The 23,650-nt window shown below is 38.8% G+C and overlaps 1 protein-coding gene across 5 annotated transcripts in view; it reads right to left on the reverse strand.

The window, feature by feature from the left end:
• Window positions 1-16,431, reverse strand: part of picalma (phosphatidylinositol binding clathrin assembly protein a) — a 34,538-nt gene extending 18,107 nt beyond the window's left edge. For all 5 annotated transcript variants that reach the window (XM_053332047.1, XM_053332048.1, XM_053332046.1 and 2 more), the window contains exons 1-9: window positions 16,351-16,431; window positions 15,884-16,119; window positions 5,398-5,540; window positions 5,005-5,080; window positions 4,793-4,895; window positions 4,098-4,191; window positions 3,819-3,930; window positions 2,197-2,303; window positions 947-988 (exon numbers count right to left, since the gene is read on the reverse strand). In XM_053332047.1, coding sequence (XP_053188022.1) covers window positions 947-988; window positions 2,197-2,303; window positions 3,819-3,930; window positions 4,098-4,191; window positions 4,793-4,895; window positions 5,005-5,080; window positions 5,398-5,540; window positions 15,884-16,013 — 807 coding nt within the window. In that variant the 5' untranslated portion in view covers window positions 16,014-16,119; window positions 16,351-16,431. The remainder of the gene's footprint in view (window positions 1-946; window positions 989-2,196; window positions 2,304-3,818; window positions 3,931-4,097; window positions 4,192-4,792; window positions 4,896-5,004; window positions 5,081-5,397; window positions 5,541-15,883; window positions 16,120-16,350) is intronic.
• Between the last annotated feature and the right edge of the window lie 7,219 nt (window positions 16,432-23,650).

The raw sequence follows: 23,650 nt of genomic DNA on the forward strand, positions 1-23,650 counted from the left end.
GATGTGTTTGTGGTACAGCAATAAAAATCTTTCCACAAAAAAATAAATGGACAAATTGACTTATGAGAAAGACTTGCAACAGAATTATCTGTGGTGATTATAAACAGAGGTTCCCAACCTACTGAGTTCTGTGGATATTATTATAGTCACTGTGTCACTTCACGGCGTTGTTAAAAATATAACCAGTCTTTGTTTTGTCACATTATTCCACTAAACAAAAAGCAGTGGTGATGGACTGGTCAACTCACTGACTTTAATCACAAATCATGCCTCATCATATCAACAACACATTTTGTACAAAATAGCAACATAAGAATCTAGTCAAAATAAACAGTAATATAAGGAGGGAAATAAGGGACATGATAGAGACCATGTAGTGTATTATATAGTTTCATCCAGACACCTATAGCAAGTTGAGGGACCCCTTAAAAAAAGATGGTGCATCTCAAGGGGTTTATTCTCTAATTCAAGTTTGAAAACAAATATTCTGATGCCTGGAGTTGGGAATCGTTGTCTTACAAACTCAGAGACTATCTGCATAGTTAGACACCAGAATGATTCAATTCCTTCACATTAAGTTTTTCTTGTAATTTGTTGAATTGACCCAGTATCATACTTGTAACATTGGCCACAACCACTGTATAACACTGATACTAACACATAACAGAGTGCAGGGCAGCACGTATTTACTGCTCACTCAAATAATCAGTGCGTCATCTAAAGTGTGTGTTCTCTTTTTGGCTAACTCTGATAGGTTACACTGTATTTTAGAGATATAACCACAGTATGTATAAATGTTAAATACATTATTAATCCCGCAAAATTTGGCCATTCTCCACTTTTTAGTAAAGCAAAGCCAGCAAAAAGGTGAGGCGTGTGAAGTTAAGGCAAGTTATTTAAAGTGATTGCAGGACTGCCAAATGTTCTCTTTAGAGGAAAAGCTTACCTGAGACAGGTCTGGGATGTCCCCTCGATCAATGCCCACTTGCTGCAAAGAGACAAACACAATCAGAATTTGCAGAGTAAAACAACTAAACCCTCAAAATGATCCCTGACCTCTTCATCTGTATGGGTCAACCTGCATCAGCCAACCTCCTTCTGCCGGGTTTTGAGGGGGAAAAAAACCCAAAAAGTGTGAGGAAGAGAGAGAGTAAGAGAGTTGAAACTGCAACTTTACTTTTATGTGTAGTTTCATCAGTGAAGTGTATCTTTACACTCTCCAAAACGTTACGTTGTTTTAGGGCTGAGTGGTATATTGAGCAAGCGAGATATAGGACGAGATGTTATCCTCTTTTGTGCGGATTATATTGTTGAATTACTGAATGAAGTTGTGACAACTTTCCACTGTGTCTGTCTCTGCTGCACGGAGGCTCAGCTCTGCCCCTGAGACAGAGGAGACACTGACATAGACACTGAATGGAGGACAGAGTTGCTCTGTCAGTAAGCAGCTACATGTTGTTATTAGCAGCTGTGGTCGAGTGAGCTAGACAGTGAATGAAGTGAGGGAGCACTGACAGTCAAAAAACAGGTGAATCAGATCAATAAAACGTTATTTTCTGGGTTAGGGTTTGTTTCACAGCGTTTAAGTTCAGCAGCACTAATACATTTCTCCACAAACCTCCACTCAACCCTGCAGCTCAGCCTCAAACCTCTGAATCTGAACTGCATGCTGTTTAAAATAAAGCAGCAGCAGCTTTATGCTGCTTTAGTTGGTTCAGATTTTAAAAAGCAAAGTCTTAATGAGAGATCTTCTATTGATTAGCACACAGTTAGTTTGATATTTGAAGAAACACAATGTAGAAAAAGGTATTTACTGAAACAGTATACTCATAAGTAATTCACTAGCTGAACTTAGATAATCACTTCTGCTTTCTTTGTTTCACAGCAGAAATATTGGCATTGGTCTTCTTTGATTGTTTATTAACTGGTAAAATGTCTTTCTTGTGCTTTGTGGGTGTGTCATCACCAGTTCAACCAGTAGTTCAACCAATAGTTCAATTACTAAAGCACAAAATACATTCTAGACATAACCTCTTAATGTTGCTATCAGAGTGCACCAGAATGATGCTTCTGGGGGAGCATCCATCTGGACCCCCCTAGAGGGTCAGACTGAGACCTCACCATCATATTCTGTCAGAATTCTGTGGGAAACACTGGATGTAATCCTGGCCCGGCTGCTCTCGGGTCCTCACTTACCTCTGCAACTTTGAGGAACTCTGAAATTCTTGTCATTCGTGTAAGGAACTTCTTGTAGATGTCGAGGCCCTCTTTGCACTGGACTTTCTTCATGTCAAAGTATTTCTCTGTAGAAGGAGAATAAGCACAACTAAAACATTCTGACAAATATCATCAACTTCTACTTCGTTACAAACAGTGTTGGGGGTAATGTATTACAAAGTGCTTGGATTACTTTTTTGATGTAACGAGTAACCTAAACGCGTTAGGTCCACAATTTAAGTACTCCGTTGTTCAGTTACGTTTTTAAAAAGGTAATCACTACTTCATTATTTTAACCAACTATTCATGTAGCTACCTTTTTGCTACAAGAAAAGAAAATCTGCCACAAATTTAGTATTGTAAGTAAGTAAAATTGTACCAATATCCTGAGAGAATCAAAGAGCATATACTGACGTTCAATCAGATGATCATGTGTACAAATGCAGTTCGGATTCCAACTACTACTGCTAAGTGTTAACTAAAATCTGCCCAATCCCTACAGTCCCTCCTGTGTCCCAGCGTGCAACAAGGCTTCCTGAACATCATCTTTTGTCTAGGAGAAGGTGAAACAAGGTGGTTAGCCCTGTCCTGTAGAAGCTGAGCAGGACATGCTCATCATGCTAAAACAGAAAAAAGCAAAGCTCAGTGCATATTCATTTGAGGAGAGGGTCAGTAAAGAACCCATGAGGTCTGTAGGGAAATAGTTTGTGACAGCCCCCCCCCCCCCCCCTGTAAACTTTCTTTGAAATGAGCTTGTTAGAGGTCTGCATTTTTCTGTTAATTAAAGGCTTCCATGAGCTGTATGCTGATGGGAATGCTAACGAACATCCTAATGCACGTCTTCACTTCTAAAGCTGAATACAAAGTGTTAAATAATTGCGAGGACTCCTGCAGTAATTCATTCAGTCTTTCACCTCTGGTCAATGTCCCTCACCATCTGCACAGACTTTATCTATCACAATGCACAAGACAATGTGGTACAAGACAAGAGCCTTTTCTCACATGGAATACAGAACACTGCAGGCTTCATCTAGCTGTTAAAATGATGTTAAAGTTCCTTATTGGGCTATTCAGACATTAATGATAGGAGACACAATGCTTGAGACACTAGTGCAGGAGAGGGAACAGAGAGCAGAGAGCTGTGTTATGATCAGGAGTTTTTGTTGTTGTTTTTTTTTTTTTTTTTTACACCTTATTTTACTGTTGAACTGAATGACAGCTTGCATACTGTATGTGAAGTGTTCTGCTGAATCTTTATTCATCCATGCACTTGAAATGAAAATTGCAAGTGTTGGCAGAGAGTGCCAGGTTGTGGTTGTTTGTATTTTATTGTGGTTTTCTCTGTGTGTGGTGTGATAGCAGAATAACATGTGCATTTAATGGCTTTGCTTTGTGCTGCTGTGATCTTTATATTAATATGACCACATCCAGCTCAGACTACTGCTGTGTTCAAAGTGTTGCAGGAATGTTAAAGTTCCGACCTTCTTAGATTGACATTTACATAACAGTGACTCAGGCGTTCATTCAGGCATGAGAGCGACATGTTAAAATTGTCATCAGATTAACAAAGGTGTCTGAGAGGAGCTATGCAGTGTTTTTACCCAGGAGGTTGATTATGCCCTCGTTGTAGGCTGCAAACAGTCGGATGGCATCTTTGAACAGAAGCATGAAGGCTGCGTTGATAACACCGTTTGTCAGTTCATTGGCATTGACCTGGAAGAGAGGTGGAGGTGTTGAGAATAGTCAATCAGTGATTGTGAAAACCCACAGGGTCACAAAGGAAATGATATAAGCAACACCTCTAATCTTTCCTATGTAGGTAGAGGGTCACAGTTATTGATACAAATGTTCACCAGCTCAGCCGACACTGAGCTACTCACATTGAAATCAAGTAACACATCCATCTGGTTTTGGATGATAGGGATGGTCTTGAGGAGTTTCTCTGTGTTTATGGTTCTCATCACTCCATCAGACCTGTGGGAAGAGAAAACAATGTTAATAATATAAATTATTGACATACTTTATAGATGTCTGTGAGCAGCATGCTGACACCTAGTCACTCTAGTCTTGTGTATATGTGAATTTGATTATTTTTATACTACATGCACAATGCACACACACCTTCTCATTCACTTTAATGATAAAGTGTGTCCAGACTTTTGACTTGTACTGCATGTATCAGTACAACATCTCTCCTTACAGAGTGATGTCACCATGTTTAGTTTCAGCATTAACACTACAGGCGCACCATTTAAAAATGACTGAGAATGAAAATATCCATCATAAACAGGACTCCAACCCTCAAAAAAAATGTTGGGGGTATTGTGTCTTTAAAAAAAGACGAAGTGATGATGTGAAGTTAAATGAAATGGAAAAAACAAACATTTTCTTTTACTAAAAGGTAGTTAAATATTGCATGTGTCTGGTGAACTTAAGCAACTTTCAACAGAGCTGTCACAATGTGTTTTGACAGGAAATAAAAGAATTGCATTGGTATCTTTCAGTATGAGTCAGACCTGTGGCTGACCCACAACTACCAGTGTCAAACAACAAACATCAAATATAAGCTTCTCACCCTCTTTTCACTTTAGTGAAATCAAAAGCAACTTGTCTGTAGGACACAGCCTTCTCATTCAGGTAGCGGCTATACCTCCTGATGAACGTCGACATGTCATAGCCTGCATTGCAAAAAAAAAAGAGAAGGGAGTGGTCATGTGAATGTCATGACATTTGAATATTACCTGAGGATTAGAATATTGTTGCATGTGTACAGTGATGGGAATATACCTTGAAGGCCACTTTTATCCAAAAAATTGCTGAGGTTGAATAGTGTGTTCCTTGAAGCCAGATACTGTATAAATCTCTGCACAAAAAACAGCATAAGAGGACATAAGAGGATACATGAGGACATATGCTTACACAACAAGTGGTGTCAGACTTTTAAGCAGATAACTGTTGTGCAATGAACAGCTTAACTTGTGTACATGTAACATTTAGTGTGCTACAAAACCAAACTATCTCATGCAACATACTGTATATTGTATGTATTATACTTTGCATGAAAATGGTGTGAAAACTTCATCAGATTATTAGGTTATTAAACTACAATCTTCTTAATCTTTCATGTTATTCCAGGATTTATAAGCCAGAGTGGAGAGCAGCTGTAACTGGAGTTCTGACCTCATTGCCGTAGACCATCAGATGGTGTGTGGCAGTGAGGGACTTGAAGACAACCACCCAGCTGGTGTTGGTGGTCCTCTCAAACAGTGTGTCAGCCAGCTGAGGGATGTTCACATTCATCTCGTTTGTGCACTGAATCAAGTCTGAGGAAGGAGAGGAGGAGAGAAGAAGAAGAAGCAGAAGGATCGATGAGCCGATGTGGTCACCAAGCAATCAATGCACAGCACCTCAGAGGAAACACACAAGAGGCAGAGATTTTCTCCATGCAGCTTCCTGTTTGTTTTATCTCTTCCTGCAACAACAACATGTTGACCCAATCGATGAAAGACTGGAGGGCAAAGGATTGCTGAGGATTCAGAGTTCAGGTAAACACAGACTGTTGGGACAAACAAACTGTTATAGAAAGAGACGGTACAGGAATCTGTGACACACTTTGTGGATGTGGATGTGCTTATCATCATTTTAACCTCTGATTAGTGTCTGCCTGTTTAACAAATAACACAGAAAAATCAATAAATCAGAAAATATGGGTGAGATAAATTCCACTTAATTACAAAATGTAGAGAAGAGGGGTGACCTAACGCGTGTGGCTTCACATCTTTGAGTGGGCATGCCTCTGATTTGAGGACTGACAGGGCATACATCCTCAGCGTGGCTGCCATGGCAGGGTGCCACGACCATCTGGCCTGAAGTGAAAGCAAATGCCTCCTGGTTCCTCTTTCCATCAAGGCCACGGGACTGATCAATGATGCCAGACCTCATCAGACCGCCCATATATCCACACACACACACACACACACACACACACACACACACACACACACACACACACACAGACACACACACAGACACACACACAGACGGTCTCACTCAGTGCTGTGTACCCATTCTTCACTTCACAACTTGCACTTGATAGTAACCAACTCAATTTCTGACCTTTTCTATTTAGTTGTTTACTGTGTAAAAATAAATATATTACAAGTAAAGTTTGCTCAAACACTTCATTAAAATATCTACTATATAAAAACCCGTCCCTTTACATGTGATCAGATATTATCATATTTTGATGAGGTGTCAGACAATGTCTTTATTTTGTCCTCTTCTAGAAAATCCTGTGACAGACCAAATGTTGACAATGATCCCAGTTATCTAATATTCATACACCATCAGATGCCAAAAACAGGCTTGGCAGATGATGTAAATTAATATTTAAGTGAATTTTATATCTAAAGGCTGATGAATGACCCTCTGCTGGCCTTACTGGTTCTTTGAGTCTATCCATGTTACATACATGCATTGTATTAGCTGGAGGACTACTGTGAATTAAGAATGAACTGAAAAAGGTACTAAAATGGGTTATGAGTAATAGCGAGGTTTCTAATTGACATACTGTATCATGAATAACTACCACACCTTGAGCAAACATCTCACCCACTTGTCTCAATCTACAGGGCCACATTAGCATTTAGTTGAAGTTAATAGTTAACATTAACTGTTGCGTAGGAAATGGCTGGTGCAAAGCATTGAGGCCTGTTTACATGGGTGGTCTATGAATCCTCCTCAGTGTTTGTTGAAAGCCACACAAAAGCCTTTTTGCTTTTGACATCCACAATAGGCCACCCATGTGACAACAAAAGCCTTTTCAGACGCCAGTGAAACGGCTGTGTGGAGTACAAACTCACCACCAACTGTCTCCACTGCTACTGAAGACCAATCACAACTATCTGCAGCTCTGCTTCTAGAGATAGTTACCCCACTCTAAATGTTAGACTGAAGCCACTGAACTGATCACACACATACTGACATATGGAGAGTGTCAAACAGGAAAGTAAAGATATGGAACCTATCAGACAATGCGCTCCAAGTGACCTTTACCTATTATTCACTTCAAATATGTCTCATGTGTGCTGATTAGCATTCTATGTCTGGATAGCATGTCAGCATTCAGCTCAAAGCTTAGCTGTATCTCGCCCCATCAGTGACATGGGTTAGGAGTCTATCTGTAGATGTAGAGCTGAACCTGACAATCTGACTCTGAGACTTCCTTCAATGGCTAATGTAGCAAGCAAAAACCTTTGTGATTAGATAAATAGATGACCTCACACTCAGGACATAGGATTGCAGCAAACTGTTCTTCATATCATACATTATCATTTAGTGTTCTCTGTGACTGTATTTACTGGGTCTACAAGATTAGTCATAACATAGAGTGTGTATTTTATTAATGACGCATGTTTAAATGATATGAAACAGTGAAGAGTTTCATACATGGAAAAGAAAGAAGTGATTGACAGCAAGTGGCTAGCCAAGTCTTTATAGTTTATAACATGAAGAGTGTACATACAAAATACTAAATGGAAACATGTGTAATGTGTGTGAATTATAACACAACAAGCTACTGATGACTACAGTTCATCAGAAATGAAATCTGCTGCTGGTCAGAGACTTGTTTCTTCTACCTCTCTCCCTCTCTCTAGTGTTTGCTGCTACATGTTGCTGACTGGGTTGAGCTACTTTGTGGTATACAGAGAACGTGTCACAATTACTGTTTGAGAAATATGTAAAACGTACTCGAAACCTACCGACTTCCCTAAAAATCTGCTCTTACCGAAACTGAAATAGTTAAAAGTTGCAGATATGCAAGATGCATTTTCTTTGAAGGCAGCTTTCTATAAAAATAAAAAAAATGCCCTTGCACAATTATTTCCAAAGAAAACATTCACACCGCTCTTGGCAAATACTCCTTTTTAAAGTCTCATGTCAGCAAAATTCCTGAGACACAGTATGCAGGATACAGACAGAAAGACATTATTTCCTGTTCTCTTTCATATGTTGGCTGGGCCACTGGAGGCACACATTAAAATGTCACTAAATGCAGTGTAACAAGAAGCTTATAGAACCCACACACTGTCTGTGGGCTGGAATGGCTTGAATATATTGGAGCTGGCCAGAAGGCTCATTTAAGCTGTACATTTGTTAAGAGCTGCCAGCAGTCCAACCACAGTAGGCCTGCAGTACAACATCAACCATTTACACACAGCTGTATTCTTTTTATGTCCACTTTAACTTGTGACCCACATTTATCACACACACACCCCTCTGTTTGTCTAGGGTCATTTACACTATCATGCTGAGGACAGGGAGATAAAATGAAGAGCCATTCACAGTGCAGTGTGAATAAGATGGATATGCATTTAAACATGTGCTAGTTAAACTGAAGCTTGAGGGTTAGTGTCAGAGCTCCTACTGTCTCTATCTATACGTTTCTGTTGGAGAAATGCTCTCCTACTAAATGATTATGAATTAACATCAGCATTTAATAGAGTGCTTGATGGCAGGAAAGCTCATGCTGCATCGTGAATCCTCTGCTAACATCTCAGACATGGGTTACACACATATTTGGCAGATATGTCAACAAAAAAAAAAAGTGTAAAACGCGACAGGAAGTCAAAGTAAAGCGAGGCAGCTAGTGAGAGCTTATTTGTATACGATGCGGCAGCAGATTCTCTGGTTTTTGGAAAGACTTGTGTGTCCGTGGAGGATTTCCAAGTGGAGTAGCATGACAGGGGTGGAGGATTTAAGTAGCTCAGTGAGGACGCCTGCATTATCAGATGGAACTGACTGACTGTCAACTGAAAACATGAAAGAGGAAGTGATGAGTAAACTATTCTGCAAAGAGGAAGTATGAGGTATGCAGGCCTGCTGTGTGATGAAAAAACACACGTATTGTTCTGGCTTACTGCATATGACATGCATTACTGGATATGGTTAAGATGTCAGGGCAGGGGCCTCATTAATACATCTATGTTTATAAAGCACCGTGATGAATGATGACACAGCTGTCTGACATGAATTATTCACTGAGTGATAAACACACAGTTACCTCAAACTTGCTGTAAAATGTAGATATGGAGCCTTTGTGTAGATGAAGATTAGAGTCATTAATATCTATATATGTTAATATATAAGGTCAATGACATGATGCAAACCAGCGTCAATTGGTGTAAGCAGCATTTTTTCATAAAAATCTGATTTATATACAGGAAAATTACTCTAATAAAGTAACGCTGTTGTATGTTTTGTAACAAATCTTACCTAATTTGTCCTGCTCAGTATTGACTAAATGTTTAAAATTTAAATGTAGAAATACTTAAGTCCACTTAAATATACTGTAGGTGGATAACAAATTTAATATTTATCATTCTTTTGTGGTTACACCATTTGACATTTTCAGGAGCATTCCTGAAAGTTTTGGTAAAATATGGTGCAAATGTCATTTCAAATGATATAAAAACAACAACAATAATACATTGTACATTTCAACAAACCCGATGCTGCTTTTAAAACTAGTTTTTAAAGATATTTTGGAATAGCTCATCTTGCCAACTGTTATTTATCACTGACCCAGATAACATCTTATGTGATGTGTCTCCTAATGGTCAAAGCTAACTTACAGAGTGAGTGAGTGAGTGAGTGAGTGAGTGAGTGAGTGAGTGAGTGAGTGAGTGAGTGAGTGAAAACATTAAATAGAAGTTTGCTTTTCTTGCTTTAGGACATACTTTACATCTTAAGAAACAGTTGCATCTGGTAACTGTTATGACATGAATCACTGGCCACATGAAACCATCACTGCTATAAAAACAGCATCATTCTCCTGTGATCTTCATCTGCAGTGGCAAATCAAACCAGCACATGTTAAACCTTCATTTTAAATCAAATAAACTCTTATTGCATAAGTTAGTCCAATTCCAATAAATGCATTACAGGTCAAGTTAAGGAGCTTTCTGTGATTCTAGTGCATCTGCTAAATAAGCAGCTTCATGAAACAGAGCCCACCACACATCACATACAGCTGCTTCAAAAAGATCAGTGGATGCCAGCAGCAGAACATACAGACCATATACAAGCACTCACTGACTTTTAATTAGTGAACTGTGCTACAAATGGCTGCTTTATGACACACTGGTCCTGGCTTTAATTTAAGCTTTTACTTTGGCAGCTCTGCTAATGTGGGCACTTCCCCGTCTGGAGAACGCCCAAGCAATTGTCAGTTAAGATGCATCAGAAAATCTTAAGATAACATGATGATGACATGTCTGGCATGTGGAGGGCATTCCACAGTGTGACCGCTGGGACAGTGTATACTTGTAATCACCAGTATAATTAGCAGGAAATGCATCAGAAGTCTCCCCACCAATCTCACATGTGATCAGCTCAGTTTGCTTTGTACTCTGGGAAGGGGCTGGGTTATGTAATGACTTCCTGTTAGCCATTTACCCTCCACCATCCCATTTGAGGCTTGCCTTAGGAGCTAGAGGAACACTTCCTGCTGCAGGAAATGTCTAACCCCTTACAATCCACTTACTCTGAACATGATGTGGGCTCACAGAACCCCTGAAAGTACACCAGAGCTGGCAGGAAACATACTTCATATTTCAGAAAAGTGAATACTGATTTGCTAAAGGAACACTTTCCAAGAGTCATGTGACAGACAGGTGTCACTTGTCTCCACTATAAGAAGGTGCTGTTGAATCTCACAGGCCTCTCACAGTCACAGTGGGTTCCATTCAGCTCAGCTGGTCCACACAGAGCCAGCATGCTTTTTTAAGGGTGGTCACTTGATGCCACTGCAGTCACATGTCCCTTGTGCATTCTGCATGGGGGGAGGGAGGGAGGGCTGGGGTGAAGTTATGAGGCTGGGTGCAAAGGTACAGATGTACAGGTAGAAGTAGAGTTTGTACTGCTATTACAGCTCAAATGATTCACGTACAGACAAACACAGCAAGGGAACAAACACACCACCAAGCAACATCTGACAGGATCAGAGATATGAGAGCAGGTCACATATCATCATCACAAAGCACTCATATCACATGCAGCCTCTTCCACTGCTTTAGTAAACAGCTTCAAATAAGATAGACAAATCAATAAAAGCATCTCAAAGTCTGAACAGTCCTGCTCTATCCTCTAGAGCGGATAACTTGTTAGTCTACACTAGAGCTGCAAAGATTAGTCGATTAATCAAAAGAAGATTAATCAGCAGCTATTTTGATAATTGATTAATCATTTCAGTCATTTTAAATCAAAAATAAACATTTTCTGGTTCCAGCTTCTTAAATGTGAGAATTTGTTGCTTTTCTTTATTATTAACGATAGTAAATGAAGAGTCTTTAGGTTTTGGACTGTTTGGTGGACAAAGATGCAGTTTGAAGACGTCACTGGACATTTTGCACAGTTTTTTTAACACTTCATAGACTACAGGATTGGTCATTTAAGCCATTTTATTTAAAGTGTTTTGTTAATTATAACACCGTGGCCATATATTCCTGTGTTTGACTGGATTAAACAACACATTCTCACATTTTATAAACCTAATGATCATTAATGAGTTCATTGAGAAATAGCAGCCTCTGCTTTAAACATTTCTGTTTCATTGACAGGAAACATTCACATTTCACTGAATCTCTTCCAAACTTACTTAAATCAATAAACTCAGGGTCTTATACGAAATAGTTTTACACAACAAAAATGTCCAACCACAGACAGTGTTGGAAAAGCAGACAAAAGACAAACCACAATCTAACCTCAAAGCAGGTGAGAGGTGAAGGAGAACTTGTAATGCTCCAGATACAGATATGCATGTGGGTCAGGGGTGTGTGTGGAACCCAGTACACTCAACAGCTACAAACTGTGGCAAACAGTGAAGAAGTGGGTCAACCAGACAGATGAGGAGACTGCAGCCAGTCAATTTACGGACAGTGAAGCACATTATTGACACCTGTTTGGATGATTATTAATTAGTAGAGCCTGATTGGATATATTGGTTCGCCAATATTATCGGCCAATATCACAAATATATCAGTATCGGTGTATGCGTTGTCTGATATGTGTTAATTCTTAGAGGTTATATTGGCAGCATTTTATATATATTTGATTCTTTTCCTCAATTCATACATACATTTTTTTTGCTGTTTTTTTTATATATAGTTATTGATAATTATGAAATTCCCAGTGAAGTTTACTCTGTTTACTGATTAATTAATACAATAAGGTTTATTCCTGAACTGTCAAATATGTCTTCATTACATATCTTTTTCAGAAGTGATTGCAAAAAATGTGTATTCATGTATTTATTCTATAAGTAAATAAATATCGGCTGATATATCGATATTGGAATTGTTTTACTCCATAATAATTCCTCTAATCACTTTTATTACAATCACAGAGGAGGATGTGCTTGATGAGTATTGTTTGTGTCTGAGCTGTTTCTCCAAAGTCATGTTGTTATCAGAATAAGCAGAACACTTTTACTGCTTCTCTGTTCTAACCATGAGATTTTAAATATACACATATTATACATCAGCAATCAGCATCGACAAACTCCCCAAAATGAGAAGTTCACATTGAGCCTTGAACAACAATCAACGCTATCACAGGAAGTCTACATTTAATACCCAGCCCCTCCAACCACCAAGACACACACACATGGACGCACACACACACAGCTTCTAAATGATGAACCTTGGACCAAATGGCATAATATTCACACCTAAAAATCTTCATCTCTCTCAACATTATGTGAGAATCAAAGGTCCGCAGTCATTGCTGACTCCATATACTCATTACCTCATGAGAAACCTTTGAGCTGTTAAACAGCAGCGTGTAATGGACTTTACATAACGGCAATTAACCTGGACCGATGCTGCCATGCTCTCCGGCTGCCCAATTTTCAACAGCAAGTCTCAGTGGAGGAAATACCGTCCATTACATAACAGTGCAGCTACAAAGTGTGTAGTTTCATACACACTGCTGGGGTGTAAAGTGCACTGAAACACCCAGTGAAAACTTTCCCAGAAGTCATTTCACACTGACTTTAAACAAACATAGAAGTAAATAAGCCTTGGTTGGCAGCAGAGGGTGATGTGTTCAGCCTTTACGTGTGTCTGTCTGCTAACTGCACAGACTATTTAAAGTGATGGGACTGAGTTTATCTAGCATACCAGTGCTGAAGAATGTTAACTGTGCTCCAATGCAAACTCTATGCAGACAGGTCATATCTCACCTGCAGTCCAGACAGTAAGAACACACGGACGAGGCAGCTCCACGCATCAACAGCTATATCAGGCTAGTCAGGAAACTCCAAACACAAGTACGCCCTCCAGACCTCTTTAAATACCTCAAACCTAAGTGAGAGCTCTGCCTGCCAGGAGAAGCTTCAGTTGAGCAGCTTCACCGAGGAGCCACATATCATCTGGCTGTCTGGAATCAGGAAGGTCACTGGGGCATGATGCATACTCCATCAGCTGTAAACCCATATGTTTCAACATCAAACATGGAGCTCCTTGTTCTAGCCAATCCTAAAAATAGGGAGTTGAATGGAAGTGGATTCCACACGGTGCCAAGGGGCTTTCTGAGCTGAGCAATCTACTGTGTGTAGCTGAGCCAAACAATACAACACACCACTTATCTTTACTATTCTTCACTTTCTCACAATGATAATTCTTTATTAGTAATTATGCCAACATATGAGTACTTGAATAGAAATATGTCTTTGTGTCTGACAGGAATGCATCTGACAGGCTGGCTGACGGCTTCTATTCAAATTCAGCTACAATGACCAATTTGCATAGTAGGCACACAGCACACTGCATGTTTGCTGTTTGTTGACCAAAGTGCTGCTAGGCTCTGTTGCCTGGTGTGCCTCATTTCATCTGCAAATACAGATAGAAGTAGGACAAAATCTGAGAGCGTGTCCCTGAAGGGGAAAAAACATCACATCAGAATGAAAAGAGAAAAAAAAATAGTTTGAAAGATGAGTAACACACACAGTTATCAAATACCTGCAGGGCTACAAATTATCACAGCTAATGAAATTGAGACCGTATGTGGCAACAGTTTGAAAAAATAATGTATGTGTGGACTTTTTCTACTTGTTTCTACCACATGGAGAGGAGAGCAGCATATCCACTTGTCCAGCTGTCTCAAAGTACACAAACAGCTGGACACAGAACACGGGATTAACTTAGCTGCAGAGAGCATCGACGCTAACCGACACACGTCAAAATGACCAGATGACAACTGAACCTTTACCATACATAGCTTCCATTTTTCAAACCAAATATGAAATTCAATGTCCTTTCCTCAACATATTCACCCGAGCCAAAAGGAAGTTGCATGGAGCATACAGAGTTGTAAAATCATGTTATTGTTGTGTGGTCTGGCTTCATTCCTGCACTGCAATAAAACGACAGCTCAACTTTGGTATCCTTAAAACTACTAGCTGGGCAAAACAGCAGACCTCCCAATAACAATCTGATCTATCGGGACATGAATTAAAATGCTAGCTGAGACAATGATTAAGATCACAGATAAACCACAAGACGTCAGGACAGAAATGAGAGTAAATATTCCATTTGTGTTAATTTTGGCGACAACATATGATCCGTTTGTCTTGGAAGCCCCTGATAGTAGCATGGATGTCTGGGAAAGATAAAGACTTAAAACATGACCCAAAGGCCAGAAAGTGGAGAAGCAAGCATCTCTAAAGGCACTGTAGGGAAATGACTCCTGGATTTATCCCGATGATATCCACATAACACCTCGACAAGTAAAATAAACTTGTTCCGAAACAAAAGGAATGACGCTGCTGAACATTCATTTGCTTGTGTGCTCTTGATAAAAGCTCTGTGTTCGTGTCCACAACCCTAAAACCACTTCCTCAAACAACAATTGACTCAACAGGCTGTAACCATTGGCCTTCCCCTCTTAGAGCTTCAGGTGATGTCAGACCCTGGAATACATTTAGAAAAAACACAGCCTGCTTATTGGCAATGTTCTTATTATTACACTGAACCTCAAGTCTCACGATAGGAGTCCACAAGGCAAAGTGACACTGTCCATCAGGTAGCAACCGTTTCCAATTCAATGTCATTTTACCTGCTGTATGTAGTAAAGTGCTCCAATGAAGCTTGACTCATATTAATACAGGCTCACATTATTATATTAACCACTACACAAGGAAGCTTTTTCAAATACCTAAGTTGACTTATTCTTACAGTAGGTTTGTACTGAGGTTAGTCTCTTTGGGGTTAGTTAACCACACAGTTTCCTCCTCAGATAAAACTATGTTGGTATGTGTAATGCTCCAGTTAATACAGTGGCTGTCTGGAGAATGTGGTTAATCATTTCAAAGATTTAGCATTAACAAGAATCCAAGCTACTAACATTGTATGGATTTTTATTAGCAAACAGCTCGTCAGGTCAAAACGGCTAAAGCTAGCATGGCTAATGTACTATGTAGGATGAGATGAATGGTTTATATATACATTGAATGCCTGTACAAACTCCTATATGTGAATTCAATAATAGACTCTCACAGTATGGCTAATGTTACACTACTGCAGGCCTCAGAGCCACACACAGCCTTCACATTCCCACGAAGTGAGACACACAGCCATGACAATAACCAATATATGAACATACTCACAATCCAAATGTTTCTTTTTTGGGCCCATTACTTCATGTGTAGTCGCCTTACACACAGTTTTGGAAATGGCCGAGCCGGTGACACTGTGCTGAGCGGCGGTTATCCTGTCTGTAATGCTCTGTCCAGACATCCTGTATCTGCTACAATACACGGTCAACGTTACACTAATGGTTCACTATCCAGCGGAGTAGCCTGGCCTTTGTGGACGGTGTCGGTCTTCTAAAGGTCTGTGCCACCTGACGACGAGAGAGAGAGAGAGAGAGAGAGAGAGAGAGAGAGAGAGAGAGAGAGAGAGAGAGAGAGAGAGAGAGAGAGAGAGAGAAATAATGAGACGACGGCAAGCGTTATATATCTCTTGTAAGTTAGCTAGCGAGCTAACTCATGAGACATATTTACATACGACTTTAGATAAAAACATGGACAACACAGTAAATATGATACATATTATATGACTGTAAGATACGAACCCAGTCTTTTAATCGATCCCACACGTCTACGGTCTGCTCTCCTCTTCCCGTACAAGTCTTTCTCACATACCGGAGCCAGACACACAGAATAAAAATAGAAGCTATTTCCGGACATGTTTTTCAAGATAAAAGCTGTGTTGAGATGCGTGATGTTTGATTTCCCTTTGTCAGAGTGGATTTTCATTCAATTGAACGCAGATAAACGTTGTTGTAGATAGGAATATAGGAGAACAACCACGACAAATGATAATGGTACTTTATCAATATGCTGGGTGTTGAGAATTCAGTCTCCGATAATGTTTCTCTGAAAATGAAGCTATGGATAAAAATGAGTTGTTGCTGTAAATAGTGCATGCTTATAAATATATGCCTGTCGAAACTAATAGTCAATCATTTAATCAGAAACATATCCACAGTGTGGTAATATCACTAATAATTCAATTCAAGCCTTTGTTTTCAAGTCTTTGTTTGAGACTATTATGTCACTTCCTGTATTGTTGCGGTTAAGTGCGGGTAGCTTGACGCCGCTCTGCTTCTCGCTTTCTTTGGTTCCCACGCTGAACTCCAGTGTTTTTTACAGCGCCTCCCCCTGCTGGCTTTAAATCATCGTTTAAATGGACTGAAGGTTTTTGGAGGAAAATGGCGGGTCTATTTCCTGGCCAGCCATGACCTCTCATAACTTCTTGCACACGATTCACTAAGTATCAGTGTAAAGGTTACTGCCTCCCGCTGTGAGATATGTGTGTGTTTACCTGTCCTCCGCCCTGTGCCTCTCTGACTCAGCCTGCTCTAACACTGGGCTTATGTGTGCATTTTGTATTCATTATTAGTATCCACATATACATAGAGCTACCGGCTTTAGTGACAATTATGATGGACTTTATTTTTTTTTAAATAATGGCTAAAACCAATCAAATATGAAAGCCAAATATGAATTATCATTGTTCATACTACATTTTTGATATGTAATTGGTGTGTGCTTCACTAGGCTATCTATGTCATTATTATTAACATTAAACAGTCACTGTTTGCATTAATTACAATATACACTATTGCGTCACCTTTTATTAGCCTATATTGATGGGAGTCTTTTATATTCAGACTGAAGTTAACACAATGTGACATGTCAATAGTCCCTGGTGAATAGTGTTTTTTCTCGCTATTAAAAAACCTTTGAACAAAATTAACTGGAGATTTCCTTTACTTTAGATGACAGTAATGCAGATTAAGTGATTCCTTACAATACCACTTAATGAGAACCCTCTCAGCCCACTTAATACACAGTGATGACACATCAGAACCAGTCTATCTCTGGACGCTGCTTTTAACCTGTGAGATGGAGTCATGTTGGGATCCAATGGAACATGGAATGTTTTATTGACATGATCAAAAAAGTCAGGCAAAGAATGATTTTTATAGCAGTCATCTGAATCATGAAGCGACCTGTAGATTGTGTCTCCCGCAGTTGGAATCATGTGAGAAGCAGCTGATAGAGTACAATGATTCAACCACTGTCAGCATTGACTCAGCTTATGTGCCTTCTTCCCATAATCACCTCTAAGTAAACGGATATTACAGAAGACTTCCTTATGTAGCTTTCAAGAAGTTAACACTTCGCTAGCTCTCATCCGTTGTTAGGCTTTAGTTGATATTGAACATGCATTCGCCTCCCTCTCATTTATTTAGTATAACTATGAGGACATCTAGTGGTCAATACGTGTAATGACACATTTCATGTTTTTGTGTGTTCATTGGTCCTGGTTGACAAAATCGATTATTGTGAACAAACATTTTTGTGGACGTGTACCAGACTTCAGAGTCAACTTACAATCTGTTTCTTTGTCAGTGTTTTCCTTCCTTTCCCAGAATGACTTTGTTGAACTACCAGAGAAGGGACACAAACACACTGCACAAGTTGAAGGTATGTTAACATCATAATTTAGTATATTGTATGGATTTATACATATAGCTACTTAACTATTGGCAGAAATGTGACCTTTAGAATAAGAATGATATTTACTTTGTGTTTTAGATATCTGAAACATTAGCTGTGTAGGAAATGTCTCAACATGAAAATTGTAGTATCAATGTTTGATATTCCAGAATAAGAAGAGCACACCAATCAATATAGACATGGGAATGCATCAAACATCACACCAACAATAACTGCTGTTTGACAGTGAGTCAGACAATTGTTTGGTTGACTTTACCTTTTTGATTTGAAAACTGGCAGCTCAGCTAACACTGCTCTTTAGTTTTGTCACACACAAGATGTTGACCGTGTTCATTACCTGATAAATGAGATGTGACAGTCAGCTTTACTCAGATCTGCAGAGGATGACATTTCCAACATATTGAACTCATTCCATGCTGAAAAACAAACAGTCTTTGAGAATAAATAAAATCATGAATAAGGTTTCAAGGTGAATGGAGAACAATATATCTCAGGATGGTTGGAGCTGGTAACAACATGCACACTTTTCTCTTATTATACATTCAGCTGTGATGAGTTCACAGCCAGATCAACCCACTAGCAGGCTCCAGGAAAATGTGAGCTGGGCCCCTGCTGAGCCTCCTGTTCCCTAACTTAGTTTAGTTAACTTGATTAAACGTATATTTTATTTCATACAAACTTCATACAACTTCATACAAACTTAAATATTATTATTCAAAGCAGATTTTGGCACAGGGACCCATGATTAGCTGAGTTACTGAAAGCAGAAGTGTTTTTCATTTCAGTTTATATTAATCAATTCATAAAGTGACTACAAATGCCTCACAGTAAACATAGGGGCCATTGGGGGCTCTGAGGGTTTGGGGGCCCTGGAACTTTGATACAATCAATGTCAAAAACAAACACAAAGTCAACAAAACAATAACACTGACAGCTGAAGAGTACAAACTCTGTGTTCTGACAACACACAGCTCTGTGGACAGCACACACTGTCCACTGGTCCATCACAGACACTGCTCACTGAACACACTGTCCTGTCCCTAAGGCTGCGGCTGCTTGCTTCCAACTGAAAACTGTGGAGAGACTGTACATCATTCATCACAGCAGCATGAGCAGGACGGTATGGCTTAAGCCACTTTCTTTAACAGATTGAATGTTTTGTTGTTGGTTTGATGAGTTTTGTCCCACTCAATTTAAGCTGGGAAATGGATACTTAAATTAAATTAATTTAAAGAGTACAGTCTAGTGCGAGATTACTTTTGTTGTGATTTGGGGCTGTATAAATAACAATTAATAAGAATAATAATAATAATTGATTGATTAAAAAAGTAAATGAACTGTACTTATTAAGCGCTTTTCTAGCACTCCTCTCTAGAGGAGCCAGGAATCAAACCGCTGATCTTTCGATTGGTGGATGACTACCATACTTCCTGAGCCACAAATTGGTTTTATATTTAGCAAAATTGGTATGAAACTGTCTTCATTATATAAATAATGTAGTTGTGTACAAGATACACATTCATCCAAACGTCTACACAAAAAGCTGAAGGATTTTTTTTATGAGGCTGCAAGAAGGCAGTCTGCATGAGAGACCCACTGACTGGACGGTTCAGTCAGATCAGTATGTTAATGACTTAATTCAGATGTCTTATTTTAAAAAATACCTGTTGTATCATAATAACTCACTGATAATAGAGTTTGTGCATTGTCATTTCAGTCATCATTAACAATACACTTTTTCTTCACAATAACGAGTCCTATCAACGACTTTAACTCATTTGGATGCATGAGTGCATTCAAACTTTATGCCACCAAGTTGACCACCTATACATGAGAATAGTGCTAATTAATGAATTCTATGTTTATATCTTGTCTGTGTTATAGTTTATTTCAGTATATGAGATTCTGATTTACTGTAGTTGTATTAGAAAGTCTTTTCCCTTTCCTGCAACAGCTATATTGCACAGGCATAGACTCCATCCTCCTCTGAAGAATGTATTTGTCATGTATATAATGGCTATGTCAACAGGGAGGACAAGCTTATACAGGGATACTCTCTGAGGGACACTGGGAATGATGCAAAGACTTGGTTACTTGTATGCATGCCAAGTGATGACATTTTGGCCAACAAAAGCAGAGAGACCTGCCCTTTCATTTTGTCAAAGACGCAAAATTATTTGTGTGCCACTCAAACTCCTAAAGAAAGCTCAGTGTGACGGCACACAGTCTAGATTGATTTCACTCCAGATAAAAGATCCTCTGATCTTTTTTCTGCTGAGAGAGATGTTGACTTTTATCATAGTTTGAATGAAATACCAGAGTTTTCAAAAATAGGTTGATTTATTGTCTTCTGTGACCTTATTAAATGGCATATTTCCACCAAATACTGAGGCCATAGATACATTTGACCTACTAACATTATCAACTTATATACAGTACAGCAACTGAGTTTACCAAACATAAAGAACTCATTCTGACCTATTAGACACACCTCATATGAAAGCACTCCCATGTGATAAACAGTGAGGGGATCTAACATGCATATACAGTTGAAAATCTATTAACCCTCACATACTGTTCATAATCTGACTCGATAATTACGATAAGTAAGTGTCTACACTAATTCACATTCATCAGTCATTAATAATCCTTAACGAATTGTGTTCTTTATTATGAGAGAACTATGAGAACTTTATTATAGATTATAAAGACTCCAAAAATATTTTTGAATGCCAATCTTTGAATTTTAGGTCAAATTTGTACATTTGCATAAGACAAAAAATGTGTATCAGCTGCACAAACAATAAAAAAAAAGTATTTCATTTCCATTTTTGTATATTCAGGATCACGTTAGGAAAAGTCCTATTAGAAGAAATGTGTATATGGTGTTTTTACAGTCAAATCTGACCCCTGAACAGTAGGTAAGGGTTAAGAAGTGTACAACTACCAATTAATCCTTCATCTAAAATAATAAGTGAGACTTTCTACTATTGTTGTGAAATGCATCCACTTGTTTCCCCTAGTGCAGATGTACGTCAAGGATTTCAAGGATGTTTATTGTCATTCCAGTCGTGTAGATACATGAAAGGGAAGTCAGAACTCAGGTCCCGCTGATCATAAAATAATGAACATCTACACAATAAAACATGAATAAGTCAGTAAAGAAATATATAAATCAAGTGAGCAGTGCGGTGTGCTGACAAAATAATAAAATCTAACAGACCCAGAGTTATTATTACAACATGCCCTGAGGAATGTAATAATATACAATAAGCCCAGAGGAATATAATGATATACTATAAACCCTGAGGAATATAATGATATACTAGAAGCCCAGAGGAATATAATGATATAGTTAAAATCACAATAAAAAGTAGCAGGAAGCGATGGTAAGGAGTAGCAGCAGTTGATTGCAGAGTTTATCAGTCTTACAGCATCTAGGAAGAATGATTGTGTCAAATAATGGTGAAAATTTACAACAGGACTTGAGAAAGTTCCCTAATTCAACAAAACAATTAAAAGAATAAGTATAAAAAAATGATTGATCACCACTGAATATAAGTGCAGCCTTGACTAAATGATTTGTTCTGATGGATATGTTAGTGCTGTACTGAAGGGATTTATTGACAGAGTGATACACACCGAAAGCAAATCATTTACCAACTTTATTAGTAAGCTTTATTTCTCCAAAACAAGAAAGATGTACTTTGTATTTTACACACACACATACACACACACACACACACACACACACACACACACACACACACACACACACACGTATGAGTTTCTGTTTTGAAATGAGAAATAAGGTATGAATGAATGAATAATAGGATTTTTTAGTTTTTGAGTCACGCGTTTGTTATGTTTGCACCTTCATGAATATTGGTGACATTTGTGTAGTGAGTCACCAGATTTCACCGCAGGTCTGAATAACAAGTCCTTCCATTATGTGAAGCAGCAACCCTGAGCAAGTATTCCCGCTGCTGTCACAGAAAGGTAGAATGACATTAGATTAATATCATTGTTTTTTCTACCACAGAAAGGAGTGTAACTGATGTTTGTCACAGATATTGTGATCCTGAGAACTACATGTTGAAAATGTTCTATGCAAATTCTATGAAACGTATTTTGAATTCCTTCCCAACCCTCCACCATCTCCTTAATTCCTAAAATTTCTTTCCAACTACTCTCGTCTTTTCCTAGTATGTTACACTCTCTAAAGCTCTAGCCATGAATGCACTGGCTTAGTTGGCCTGTATAACAAGACCACATGAGAAATTAAAGTGAAAGTTTGTAATAGAGACTAAATTGTGAATTTCTGGCTCAAGGCACGCTTTAAGGACAGAGAATAATTTTTGTCTCTCAAACAGGGAAATTGATCTCAATCGAGCAAATCAGTGAGGCTAAACTTTTTGGGGCCACCCAGTGAGCAACACTCCTGGTTTGTAACAAAGATAAAATTGTTGCAGAAATGTGAAGAGAAGTATTTATTACCAGAAGCACGAGAAGACATGAGCCTCATATCTGGGATCTGGGATTCTATGGCTCAGACTGAAGCCTCATAACATCTTCAGCTGTATGTATGTTTGCACAGAATATAGACTGTGGATTCTGTTATTACATAAGAATCACAGGAAGGGATCTCTTCCCAGAGACATAGCTTCTGTAATACTGCAGTAAAGAAGACATGCCATTATGCCGACTTTGATTTTTTCACATTCAACCAAACAAAGGTGGTATAATGCTGGTCCTGTGTGTAATCTTAGAAAGCATGCTGGCGTTTTGGAATCAGAGGTGTGCCATGCAACACAACAGTGTCAGCATCCAGTGTGTGTAGTCAGGCTGATCTGACAGTGTGACTACCTCTGCTGTCTATTTAATGGCAGAGTCCCCCGATTCTGTGGTCATACATTTTATATAGAACAGTAAAGCAGCATCACAGTGCAACATTCCTAGCTTGAACAGGCTGTAAGGGTGCTTAAAGCTCTCTCAATGTAAATATTATGTAAGTATTTATTAAAGATGTAAAAAGTATCCTTCAGTTAGTGAGTTTTGGAGGTGCTGGAAGGTGGATTTAGTTCCCTCAGGACAGAGTAAGGCTAGCTGTTTCTAGGCTTTGCTAACCAGCTAACCTATAGACATAACATCTTCTCATCTAACTGCTGTCAAGAAAACAAAAAAGAAATTTTGAATATATAATTATTTTAAAACAACCACATTACCTGCATTCAAATATCATTTTCTGGAAGTATTCACAGTTATCAAACAATGTAGGTGAGGAGATGTCATTTTATATTACTGTACCTCAATCAAAGACCAATACAATGAAGAGAACATGTATGT

Source organism: Scomber japonicus, chromosome 13, assembly GCF_027409825.1.
Source record: "Scomber japonicus isolate fScoJap1 chromosome 13, fScoJap1.pri, whole genome shotgun sequence".
Lineage (NCBI taxonomy): Eukaryota > Metazoa > Chordata > Actinopteri > Scombriformes > Scombridae > Scomber > Scomber japonicus.